Raw genomic sequence first — 13,938 nt, 5'->3', positions numbered from 1 at the left:
CAATTAAACTATTCTATGCATCTTAAAGAAAACTAAGACTAAATGCCCCCAGATACACCTGACAAAGATCTACACTCTACTGAGTGCACTCTTCTAGTATTGATCCGTGCACCTTTGAAACTCTGCAGTACTCCTGTTACCATGAATAAACCGATTAACATAATATTCTACCTGTGTTATTCTACATACAGCTACGAAATGCATGTATTAAAAAAGATGCATCCACCAGCTATCCTCACTTTTGACTGATAATGAAACTTATAAATGGTAAAACCAGTGACCCCAATGACAACCGTGATAGTCAGTCAATACTGTTGTTGATAAGGGTATGTACCCCAAATTCAGTGAGGCTGTCATCATCAGAAAATCATAGTTAACAAATCGTTTTTCCTATTCCAGTCCGACCATATGAGCATGTACATGCCAAACGTTTCGTGTGTGTGTGTGTTTGAGGGGGAACAGAAAAGTGTGAATTAAATCCTCCACAGTCTCTCACATGTGCCTTTGTGTCTGTTGTGCGTGTGCTTGTATTAATCATGTTGTGGCAACAAACATCTTTTTTCACAGTCACATTGTGGAGACCCATGTGGGAACAAAAAGCTGCTCCCCTTAAAGATTAACCATTTATTTTAGGTTTCAAGACCTGGTTTATACTTGAGGTTACAATTCGCTCTCGGTGAAGGTTAGATTTGGGATTAGGCATCTAGAAATTATGATTAAAGGCTAAAACTATAATCCAAATCAAAACAAATGATTTGATCCTGACAGGATCCTGGAATGTAATTAGGTCTACTCAAGTACTTCAGGTACTTTAGTATTTTCATTTTATGCTTCATTATACTTGGACTCCACTAAATTTCAGGAGCAAATATACTTTTTACTCCACTACATTTATTTGGCAGCTGGCCGCTTTGCTGATGAACATTTTACACATTCAACATTTCATATGACCATCTCATAAAACATGATGAGCTTCATCTCAACCTGCTAAGAAATAATACACTCTCTTCAACAATAATTATCATATACTATAAGAAATATGATAACACTCTGAAAGGGACCATTCTCCATGATGAGTAATTTTATTTTTGATACTTAAAATTTTACTCAACTTTACAATAATTGCCATTAATTACAATAATTACATGTGATGCAGCATCGTTGCTGTATTACTACTTTTACTTAATTAAAGGATATGAGTACCTCTTACACCACTGTTGATAAGACTTTGAAATTAATAATTAACATTGTATGACAACAATAGTGTACTGGCTTTATTATTGTTTTATGTTCGTTTCCTTGTATGAAGCTGTTTGTTTACATCACTGTGGCCATATTTTAATTTCTAATCAGCAGGGAAGCAAAATAAAATGCTTTTTCTTTGCTGGTCTAAGTTGGACTCTTTAATTATGTACGTGCATATACTTCATACTTATATAGTCTAAAATACATTGAGGTTTTAAGGTTATGTTAGCCTGTTGGGAATTTATTCAAATGAGTAGAATTATCTATCTAGTAGCAAAATCAAGTATTTTGTGTGTGTTCTGTAAAAAGTGTATTTTATTGTGTACCTGAGATTCTCTGAGCTGAACTCAGACTCCAGGAACTTGAGGAACTGCTCTCTCCCCACAGGATCTTTGAGAACCTCATCAATGCCAAAAGCCCACCTCTTTACCCTCTGCTGACCTGGTTCCTTACTGGGGGATGACACACACAAATGCAGCATTATCTTTTGACAAATGTAGAATATGTATAATAGTAAAATATGCCAACACTGCACTTTATTTGGAAAAATGTCCCCACCTTGCTTCGAGTTCCCAGAGTGTGGTGTCATCTGAGATCCAGGGGTTGGATGGGTCTGGAGGCGTGAGGAAGGGGTCGTATTCAAGGTACTGCTCTGTGTAGGCCAGCAAACTACAGAGAGAAAAAAGCACAACTGAGGAAATATGACTGGCAAGCAAACAAGAATCAATCACTCAGGAAATTCTGCCTTGATGTGAATAATTATGAACAGGTTGTTTATTTGGAAGCTTTAACTGACAACAGGAGAATTGAAATCCTCTTGGGATCAAATAATTTAAATTGAGATGAAAGATAGAGTCTGACAGGAGCGATTGACCCTGCATTTGGACACAAGGATAGAGAACTCTCAGCTGAGTGCAACTCTTCTCTGTTCAGTGTGCCATTTAGTATCTGGCACCGTCAATGCTGATGCCCACTGAAGGCATTGTCTGGGCCCAATCACTCCTCAAGGTCATCGGAGCTCTTAATTCCATGCCGTGTTAGGCTGTTTAAAGGCTCAATAAACAGATCAATGGCTAAACTGAATGAAGACACAAAGAACATTGCTCACCTCTCTGCCACTTTGGACATTTTCAGTCGATGCCTGTCTAATTGCAATTGCCAAAAGGTGATCTGAAACAATAGCAGGGAACAGTAAACACACCATGAACTCACAGAAAACACTGGTTTGCCTGTATATTTACATATAAACTGCATCATATTTTCATTTTTTGACTTTAAATGTACACTCTAAAATATCTACTACATTGCGCTTAGTAAGGTATGAATCATTATTGAGTGACTAAATAGAATTTAAGTTTTGACTTCAAATTGTTAAAGAGCCCATCTTTAGTGGTAATGCACCACCTATAGGTCTGACCTGTTCCTGCAGTTCTTCTTCTGTAGGTTGCTTGGCCTCTGGGGCAGGGGTGTGGGTTGGGCTGTGGGTACGGATATCATTCTGCAGCCCATACACAGACTGAGACAACAAAAACAGGATAAAATAGTAGTAGCCTTGCAGTAGATGACAAGCACAGCAAGGAACAATGAACTGTTCATGTCTGTGTTACAGTGCTATCAACCCTGACCTTAAAAGAAAGGTGTATGAGTGGGAGTATGTAGTGTACCTTTCTGGTTTTGTGGGGGTTTTTCATTCTGGAGGACTTCTTTATGTCGACTTCTGTTGTATTCACACATCCAGGCTTGGAGTATGAGTGAAAGGAAAATGAAAAAAAATAGTAGTTTACTCGTCATTTCAGTTCTTATGATTCCAGCCGCTTATGCTTTGCCCTCTAGGATCACACCACAAACACAGTGAAAGTGCAGTTTCGCCAACATTATATGAGTTTCAGCTAGTTAAATCTAATATGCTTAGCTTAGGTGTGGAGTGATTCAGTGAGTGAGTCTCCAGGACAATGTGTCTGCTTGTTTAATTAAACATGGAATGTGCCAGTTCTAGCAAAACAAGTAAACCAGCGGGAAATCAGAGTCTTAGCGTGCAAATTCTGGCTGATTGAACAAGTGGTCTAATCTAGGTCTCTTCCAGAAGAACAGAGCTAAGTAGCTTGACGGAGTCACTGTGAAATTTGAATTAATATTGATTATGTTGCTCCAAGGACGCATAAATTGAACTTGTTATTTTCCAATTAAACATGGAGCTGTGGCTTTTGGAGAAATACAGCAGAGGAGACCCTTTAACCTCGGGGGGGAAACTAAATGCTAATGCTAAGGAAGGGTGTATGAACAAGGTAAAGAGCAGCAGTGAGGCTGATGTGTAGTGACAGTTATTGATGTGGCATTTCATGTGTACGATGGGAGATTTAAAGTGCGTTCACCTCTTTACATGGTTCATATGCCACCGGAATCAAGTGTAGCTCATATATAAACTACATAATTGATAAAGAGCTTGTAACTGTATAACATTTTCAAAACTGTGAAATGTGTGGGACAGATTAAAACAACCCAGAGAGCATTTACTGTCTGTATCTATGCGATTATTCTTTTGACTGTGTGTGTGTGTGTGTGTGTGTGTGTGTGTGTGTGTGTGTGTGTGTGTGTGTGTGTATGTGTGTGTGTGGTATAGTGGAGTGTGGTCTGTGGGAAATCATTTTTTTCCATATTGTTCACTTTTGCAAGAACAATTAAGGTGATGTTGATAATGTCAGCAATGACGCCAGTAACCGCAAAGACAATGATGACGACAACACCAGTGATTTCACTCACCACTGGTCTGTGCACGTCCCAGAATGCTCTTTCCTGACTGTCGAGGATTTTCCTCTCAATTTTGTCTCTTTTCTTGTCCACTCTGGTGGGAAAAAAAGAGTTCAGTGCATGTAGCTTATTCCAACACATGATCCATTTACTCCATCACATGTTTAATGTACTGTTCATCTGTAATGTTGTGAGCTGGACATTACAAGGAAGTTGTAGTGAATTCTAAGTTTAATCATGTCATAATGAGGGCGCAAGAAGACTCACTCATAATTGCTCAATGCGTGTGTGCTTCTTAAAGAAACCTACTTCGCTTGTGCTTCTGCTTGCATAAAAATGAACTCCCATTTCCTGGCGAAAGCTCTCTGTAGCCTTGCTAAGCTCTCCTGCAAGTAAAACAAACAAAAAAAGGCTTTTGAGGTATCTGGGGTGATTATGTTTACTGCACATGCTGTGTACAGAGCATGGCTCGATACCATCTTTATTGATCCCCGCTCATGTACAAAAGGAAAAAACACAGTGCATAACTAGCCGGGTGATTCATTTAATATCTTTGGTGAGGAAAGTTATGATGCAGTGACACACAGAAAAACAAATGGCCTCAGTATAAGGGTGAAGGAAAAGGCAAGAGATAAAGCCTGAGAGAGCTGCCAACACAGCAACAGAACAGATATGTGGAGAGAGGAGTGCTGAAACTAAAAGACCTCTTTCACTTACCGCTTCATAGTCTGCAAGCTCCAGACGTGCTTTATTTTGCATTGTTCTTTTGCAGAGGTAAACAGCTGAGAGAGAGAGAGAGAGAGAGAGAGAGAAAGAGAGAGAGACATCGAGATTGGTAATAGAGGGAGAACTGGATCCCGGCTTGGTTTTAACAGCCTTAAGTGGCCCTGCGTTTACTCATTTAATCCTCTCAACTGCACATTTAAACTGGCCTGCAAATCACAAAGGTCATTGACTGTGCATGGTGTGTGAGCGTCTGTTACTGTGTGTGCTTGTGTGTGTGTGTGTGTGTGTGTGTGTGTGTGTGTGTGTGTGTGTGTGTGTGTGTGTGTGTGTGTGTGTGTGTGTGTGTGTGTGTGTGTGTGTGTGTGTGTTCCGACTTTTGATGCCTTCATGTATTATCATCCCTTCATCCCTTTGTTAACTGACCATTATCAGGAAACTTCATTATGCCATTAGACTGTTTTCATTAAGGGGCATAAGTCACGTGAATCAGTAGCTACATCTGAGACACTTTAACTTCCCGTAACACTCGGGATTATTCCCACAGCTAGCATTTTCCTCTCCAACAACTAAAACAACAAATGAAAGACCTGCAAGGTTGTGGCTATTCCCCGAAAACATTTTGACATTATGAAATTGTTATCTCCACTCTGCTCTGCTGTAAACAATAAAAAGCTCATCCCTGTATCACCATTAAAACATTCAGCCAAATGTGCACATTTAGCCAACAGGTGCAAGCATACAAACACAGCCCTGGATTTTTTTCATTCTTATCAATCTGCATCAGTCAGAGAGCCCAACTGAGGCAAATGCAATTGATTGAGGTTGGAATACAAGCAAAATGTGATTATAAAAATAGACATAAATAGATAGAGAGTCATTGCATGTCCACTGCAAAATAACTGATTCTAGTGATTTAAAACTAAATACAGTATGACTTGACGTTCAGAAATCATTTTGAACTTTTTTTGTAACATTAGCATTAATATACATACCTATTGGACAAACATATTTTGTGCTCAATTAATGCAGGAGGAATTAGACTACAACAGAACAGCTATCTCACCATAGTCTGTGTTTTCTGGTTCCCAGCAGTTTGATGGCCAAAAGTAGGGAGTCTGGAGGGAAAAACAGGGTATTAAGAACCAAAACTAAAAGAAAACCTTGCATCTTTGACAGAGTACAACCAACCACATGGTGTTTTGAATCAAAGTGTGCACTGTCATTTGGTCACAGTAATGCATCTGTCACAATAAAACATTTTGTTTTATAATGGGCTTGGCATAATATCTAAAGCACATAAGCTCCTTTCAGTGCGCACTGAGAGCAGACACCAGCAGGAGCCTTGCCCCTCCTCAGGCAGCATTGTATGGACTGGCTTCAGATGAGAACTGATTAGATGTAAAGAGCAAAGTGAAGCCTGCCACTAACACAAACAGCCTTAGGCATTGATTTACTTTGGTTGGTTCTGTGCAGCACACTTGGGGGAGCTCACTGGGTGGAAAATTGCTAAAACTGTCAATCCCACTATTGACATTCATCATGATGTTGGATTTTTTTGTTCTTGTTTTATGAACCTATACGAATTCTGGAGCTTGTACACAGTCAGATAGTTAAATTATGGTTTTGACTTTAGCGTTTCACATGGAAGAATCTGAGCATGTTTCTAAGGCCTCTCATCCCATTTGTGATTTCTGAAATGGACTGCTGCTATTAAGAGTTGGCAATCTGTCATGTGTAAAGTGACTTTTGTAGGGCTAGGGTTAGCTAACCTTTTGTTTTCAACATCATGGAAGCAGCTTCAGATGTCATATAGAAATTATGATAAACCTACCACATTTTTCCCTCTATGAAAAATACATAAAGCATAGAACAATTTATCTATCCAAGACATCTCCTGCAACCTTGTCTGCACATCACATGAATCTGGGTTGTTGAGAAACTTTGGGTGAAAACTTTCTGTTCGTGCATGGGTGACATTTTTTTTTTTACAGAAAAAATATGACAAAATCCAATCCAAAATAGTGTCAGTATGGTTGTTCCAAAAATATGAAAAGATGGCACATCTCAAATTTCCTAGTGAAAGAGGACAAAGTACTAACATTTCACTTGTTTATTTGGCTCACAACACATTAGAACAATGCTTACACTTTCAGCACAGAGCCTTCTTCAGAGAAAACTTGAGATGTGCAAATTTTTCATATTTTGGGAACATGCATACCGGATTCTGGGTTAAGCAGTCCACTGAGAATCCCATTGTAGAACCGCAACCTCCTGCTCCAATTCAGTTTTGGTGTTGATTCAACTTAACAGTGATTTTGGAGTATGTTTCTGATGCTGTTTAATTGTATTGCATTATGCTGACCTGTATTTTTATATTTAGTCTACCGTCATTACTTTAAACAGGTTGGACAAAATATTATAAAACACCTTTCAGTATGAAGCAACACAGTTCAACAGCATCACGAAGTAAAGCCTCTAAAATAACCATAAAAATATGACTTTTTTGAAGGACTGTTGGATTAGACCACTATGTGTTTGCAATAAACTGGAAGGTGAGAATAATCTCATAATACAACAACAAACCATCACAGTATTACTATTACCATTCTTACCTGAAACCTATAGAAAGTGCCATCATCTTTGAGAGTGAGGACGTGATCTGAGATGGGGAAGAAGTAACCATGTGCAGCCATCAGTGTTCCTAGGTGAAGAGCCTCCACTGAGAGAAAACACAAACAAAAAGTCCATTTACAACTTGGTTACTCCTGTTCAGTCTGCCAGTTTTCCCATTAATATCGCACGCAAGCACACACAACTTTGCTTTTATGCATATAAAACATTCACACATGTATCACCACGGTTCAAAAAGTTTCACAAGTCCTTCAAGAGACAAGTTTAATTCAACAACACTGTAGAAATTTGAAAGCAATTCTTGCTCTAAGTAAAACTGTTCCTCTTTCAGTAATGTATTAAAAATATACTCCCAAACAGTTAGATGTAGTGGGAACTGAAAGATGATCTTTAATTTGTATTTTTGAAATCGGAAATTAGATTATATTGGTATGTGTACATGGAAACTGATATACATATATATATTTAAAACCAGTAAAGTATCAGCTTAAATATGTTATCATATTTGCCGAAAAGATTTTAACAAACTAAAATATTACCTCTTTAAATGAGGAATACTGTGCATCAGTATTCTGATCAGTTTTCTAATAATAAATTGGTCTTTTCAGGTTTATGGATCACAGTGTTTACTCCCTTCCTTACTGTAATTTAAAATCGAATTGCTCCTCTTTGTAAACATTCTTTATTTAGTTAATAGTGAGGCATTAAAAGATAAATCTACTGCACTTTGGGATCTCACTTTTTCATTAAAAGAAGATTATCTGATTATTCTGTAATCAATAGTTCCTTAGAGAATGGTGTTTTTTTGTTTTGTTTTTGTCCTACCATCTAATTAACTGCATTCACCTTTCATCCCCAGGTATATATTTATAACTGACAAAATGGCCACAACGAACATGACCTGAATTAAGAGCTTCTGCTTTTAAAAGTTACTGCGTTGACAGAAGGACAGACAGGTCTCCATTCAAACCAAACACCACAGCAGGAGGTCTCGCTGATTAAGGAGATAAGATTAGAAATGTAATTCTTGTGCCATCAACATATTCAATGCTACCGAACACAGGGCAGAGAAAGACATGTCTTCTCATATCTAGATACAATGCGCAATAAATAAAAATAAAAATAAAATAAATAAAGAGAGAGAAAAATAGAATAAAATATTGACACTGTGCAGCTATAGACATATATGTAAAAGTAAAAAATAGAACTTAGTTGTCGGTGACGGATTGAAAGGTACAATATATGTTAATACTGAAATGATAAAATGTTAGATTGATGGCCGCAGCACTGATTAGCCAACCTTCAGCCCGGAGAGGTTGAACTCATCAATCAAATCACCTGCTGTTGTGCTTGGTTGGAGCGAAAACCCACTTCCCTGCAGAGCTCCGTGGCACATGGTTGACTGTCCCTGATTTGAAACCATCAGATAATGAAAACATGTAATCATCATCAACTGTGTGTCTCGTCTGCCACTAGTTATTCCCCACTGTTCTCAACTTACAACCCCTTAATTTTTGTCAACACCCATTATTCATATTTAGTGTAATGTGGTGACAGGTGTCAGTTATTGCCAGGTTGTTATTTTTCCACTATGTGATTTGATTATTTGGGGTAAAGCCCAGGAGAGACTAGAAGTGTCAAAATCACGGATGCTATAGCAAGAGCTTGCTGTATGCATGTATATAATAAGCACATCTCTGTTGTCTCACACACACACACACACTGGATGTATGCGTGTGTGAGCTAAATATAGATTGGCTTTTCCTTTACCACTGAGTTGACTGTCACAGCAGAGGTCAGGATGCTTAAGTGATGCATGTGTGTGAATTTATTTATAAATAATGACTCATTATTTATTTAAACCTGTTTACTTACAAACACACCCTTTCCTTATCAACGATCAAGCTATCTCAGTTTACTGACAACAATACTGTCCCACAAATATCATTAACTGTATGTTATATCTTTATGCGTAATTAAGTTAGAAAGAGAAATAGTAATTTCTGTGCTGTCAGAGAGCTTCACTTTCCAAGAGATACAGAGGAACTTGAGCTGAAAGGACAAACATTTACAGAAAAATCCACTCATCCGTGTACCTTTTTACTTATTATTCATTCAAAAAATTTCATTCTGTGGATTGTCACTTCAGACGTGTTGAATGTCAGATGAAAGTAATGTCAACACAGTATGAAAAATGACGTCTGTGACAGCGCAGTAAGAGACTTGAAGCATTTGTTGTCTCCTCTTCTTCAAGCAGGGGGATGATCTTTTCCCATTTTGTGTGCAGTGTCTCTGTCACCTGTTTTGGTTTGCTCAGTCTTCCTGCGACTGTTGAAGTGAAGCTGATGTTTTTTCTGATGACAGTTTAAGGATGGATGTTGAATACCATCTGCACTCACAGTCGGTGATGATGATGTGTCTAAATCCCCAAAACAATCCTTCTGACACTCAGTTTCTTTCATGGTCTGTTGTTTTGCTTGTTTCAAATACAGCTGGACAGTAAATGCTACTTTTTAAAAATGATCTAGCATAAACATTTTATGTATTTAATTACAGAATCAAGCATATACAATATGATAGGCACAATAGACTAATGCTTAATCAGACATATATGAGAAATGTCCATGATATAAATGTAATATTAACTAAGGCTGTTTTGTTGTGGTTTTTCTAGTAAGTCTGTAAAGATCAGTTATCGGTACCAAGGGAGCTTCTGGCTTCCATTTAACATATTGCAGGCTTTTCTATAAGCTTTATAGCTGAGTAAACCTTGGACTAACCTAACCTCAGAGTCTGGGGGGAAAACACCCTTTGATTTCATCATATTACCAGCTCTGTGCCAAAAACCCAGTAGTTTGGAGCCTAGCCAAGTAGAGTGTGGGGGTATTCCAGCTGAGCTTTATCTAAAGACAAGTGAAGAGATTCTGTATTTGTAGCTATATTTTGATTATTATTGTTTGCAGTATACAGTTTGCACTGATTGAAGATGTTGAAGTGATAAAGACTTTTTAAAATCATGTATGAGGAAGAAATAATGAATTTATTATTTCACAGCTGAGCGTGTAACTGAACAATGGAGAGGACTGGTGAGAGAATACTGACACTGTTTCATAATGCTTCTCTTTTTGAAGGAACTTAGGAGCTTTTATACATATGTATGCCATGGTAGCAGTGTAAAGAGGGTTGTTCTCAAGAGGCTGAAAAAGATCATCTGAAGTGCTCCACTACAATAGTGACTCTTGAGTCTGATGAGGAGGAGGTTTAAAGAAGGGTAGAGAATACCAGAACCATTATACAGAATATATGCACCCTCTCCAATCTGTTCTGATGAGCCACATGTGCTCCCTCAGAGATCATTTTACTGTTCCCCTGTGTTCCACTGAGCAGATTAGGTGCTCTTTCATATGCAATTCACACCACCATAAATAACACACGGGTACACACTCACTGACAGCTTGACTGGCTGACTGTTGTTTATCTTTTATATGTTGTTCTGGTCGGGCGAAATTGGCTATTACATTTATGTAGTGTTGTTTAGTGGTGTAAAATGTTTAGATTTTTGTTGACAACAGTGTTTGCATATAATATATGTGTGTGTATCTATGCGTTGTAATTGGGGCATAGCAAGTAACTTGAGACTGCAATCTAAAAAAAAAGAAATCATATTATTATTCCTACTGAGTTATATTGATATTGACTTTTGCGATATTATCATCATCCCAGTATTAGTGGATATTTAATCTACACTGTATAGAAATAGCTGGTGTACATGTAAGAGCTTTACAGTTCCATTGAATGCATTTATTTTAATTATAACATGATTTTATTGATACCCCTGCGGGGATTTATTTTTAGCAGGTCACGGGTCAGAAGATCTGCAGACCAGTGACGCAGGAGCTGAGTTTCACTACCCTCTTGGCACAATTAAAATGATAATACTGCAAAGCTAATTCATACTCTGACTCTGTGAATGAATCAGCCCATACACCATTAACCCATTTGAACCTAGGATGTTTTTTCTCTGTTTTAGATCTCTTCATATACAGGTTCATTGCATACTACAAGTTTTGATGGTGTAAAGGAAAAAAAAGAAAATTGATTTTGTCACTTCTGTTTTTTTTTGTTTTTTTTTCATGAGAGGAATATATTTTGAGATTTTCCCTCCAGGGTTCCCATCATGCCTTGGGTGGTGTAAACAGGAAGTATAATATTGGAAGTTAGCTGTGGGCTACACCTGAGCCCTGTTTTTTGTTTCAGTGATTCTTTATCAGGGTAAGTCCATCTAAACTAACTGCTAGCAGTTCCTGTTTGCTCTGTGTAGACGACAATCAACTGGGATTACGTTTTTTAATTGAAGAAAAATGTATCTAATGAGGCAAAGTTAAATTATTTTTGAATGATCTCTAAGTGGATTTATAGACATTTAGCCTTGATGAACTGGGGACACTCATTTCACTGGTAGGTCCTGCTGATTCCACCAGTTTTTGGATTATGTTTGTTTTTTTTCAATTTTGGTTACGGGTTAAATTCAACCTGTATCTGTCTGCATTAGAGTACACAGTAATGCATGCTGATGAAGGATGTCTGAGCCATCTTAAATGTGTTAGGCAGATAATGCCAAAAGCTCCCATAACAGACAAAACAGCTTTAGAAAAATGATGAATGATGATGATTTGCGATGGTTAAATTTGTAATGAAGGTATTATGGAGTTCAAACCCTGCAAACCCTAAAACATCTAAACTTTTGAGAGAAACTTTGAAGGCAGGAATTTTTATCGGCTATATTGCAGCGTTCAATGAAAATAGGATTTGTGACTTCAGAAATTGCAAAATAGGATGATAATGAGTTCATCTGGAGTGCATCAGTGTATTATCAGTGGCATTTATTTAGCAAGATTTGATATAGCCCAGCCCACTTTGATATAGCCCAGTCTACTTTGATATAAGCTCATCTGCTTTTTACATAATAAACATGCTGATTTCCTGCTGTGTGCCAAATTAATTGCATATCAGTTTGCTGTGTTTGTCATCTCCACCAAGACTTGTTCTGTGCTAAAGTCACTTAGTTTTGCAGAGCACTCCATTTGCCATCGTTTTGTGTCTGCAAAAAAGTGCACAGATTTAAAAAAAAAAAAAAAAGCTGTAAAGGACACAGAACATCTGCTGTTTGATAGATGTTTTCACACTCTTCACTGTTATTGCACTTTTTTTTTTTACATATATGATTAAAAAAAAACCTGTTCTGCTGTTGAATAATTGCAGGTGACAAAAAAATTTTCTTGAGGGAATGACATACGATATTGCATCAGTAATAGTGCAACCAAATGACATGATGAGCATTTTTTGTCCTCAATCAGCATGTTAAGCAGAACTGATTTGACAGGCTTTTTTGTTGTGGACTGTTAATCATTTTATGTTGCATATTAGAGGTGCCATGATACAGATACATTATTAATCAAAGGGCTGTCTGAAGCATGGGGAAAGCATCATCTCTTGGGCATTTTAAATGTTTGAAACTGTGTTCTGCCAGAATGATGCAAATGAAAAGGAAAAAGAAAAGAAAAGGAAAAAAAGGGAAGGAAAGGAGAAACATGGGAACAGTCAGCCTGTCCACTAGCAAAAGTTCAACTGAAATCATACAACAAAATAAGATGTAGAAACACTAAAAATAATTAAAAGTAGGCTAAGGTCTAAAATACATGTAAAAGGTATTATATAAAGCATAATTATAGAGTGAATTTTATATAGTTGGACGATAAAGAAACCATTCTGAATATGTCACATTAAAAAACTTAAAAGTAATGCCAGACTGTTTCTGCTACCGAAGCAAAGAGTGGAAAAGTAATTAATGATTGATGAGATCTGTCTGACTGAAATGTTGCATTTATAATCATGGGAGCCAATTAACAGTGTGGATTATGTTTTCTAATAAAAAACAATCTTTTGTTTTTATTTCCAATTATTATCACACAGTTGTCTCATGTTATTCTGAGCTGCAGTGATGGAATCAGAGAGTAAAATCATCAACACTGTAAGCTACCATAATTAAATTGCAGCTAAAACCATCATTTTGTGTTTAGTGTTGTAAACAATCTCTCTCTTTCTTAGGAGCTCTGTTTTAAAACTAGAGTGGAAATAAAAAGTCTGAAACAATAAAATGTCTCTACTGACCTATAAAATATATATTGCTCTCTTTTTCTCTTTTTTTTGTATCTTTATTGTTAAGTCAGGACTATAGCCCATATGGGGATCCTGTAGGAATTAGGGCTTTTTTTCCTCCAGTGATCTAATTGGTCAGTGGTCTGGGTGTGACAAGTTATGACCTGATCCTCTGAAGTTAACCTCTGGAGCAGGTTAGCTGTTCACCTTAAGTTGCCATGGCGATACACCCTGGTTAGAAGTAAACCACCGTCATAACCCTGAAAACCCAGAGTTAGACCTGAAGTTACCTCACTAACTCCACATCCTGCTTTGTAGTATAGGCTGTTGGTTGCTTTTTAGTACCCTTAAACATATTCATATATGTACAAACAGGCTTTATACAAATGTACCACCCACAAAAGGTATAAGGTTATAAGTGTTTGTTTA

General features: G+C 37.4%; 1 protein-coding gene across 1 annotated transcript in view; it reads right to left on the bottom strand.

Moving 5' to 3' along the window:
* The window catches only part of rgs7a (regulator of G protein signaling 7a), a 48,221-nt gene that overhangs the window by 3,414 nt on the left and 30,869 nt on the right, over positions 1-13,938 (bottom strand). The window contains exons 4-13 of the mRNA XM_062430037.1: positions 7,332-7,438; positions 5,783-5,834; positions 4,711-4,775; positions 4,303-4,379; positions 4,006-4,087; positions 2,910-2,984; positions 2,663-2,761; positions 2,354-2,415; positions 1,804-1,914; positions 1,572-1,697 (exon numbers count right to left, since the gene is read on the bottom strand). Coding sequence (XP_062286021.1) covers positions 1,572-1,697; positions 1,804-1,914; positions 2,354-2,415; positions 2,663-2,761; positions 2,910-2,984; positions 4,006-4,087; positions 4,303-4,379; positions 4,711-4,775; positions 5,783-5,834; positions 7,332-7,438 — 856 coding nt within the window. The remainder of the gene's footprint in view (positions 1-1,571; positions 1,698-1,803; positions 1,915-2,353; positions 2,416-2,662; positions 2,762-2,909; positions 2,985-4,005; positions 4,088-4,302; positions 4,380-4,710; positions 4,776-5,782; positions 5,835-7,331; positions 7,439-13,938) is intronic.

This window comes from Scomber scombrus, chromosome 12, assembly GCF_963691925.1.
Source record: "Scomber scombrus chromosome 12, fScoSco1.1, whole genome shotgun sequence".
In the NCBI taxonomy this organism is placed as follows: domain Eukaryota; kingdom Metazoa; phylum Chordata; class Actinopteri; order Scombriformes; family Scombridae; genus Scomber; species Scomber scombrus.
The sequence above is the reverse complement of the archived record's forward strand: the minus strand, read 5'-3'. Positions and strand labels throughout refer to the sequence as shown.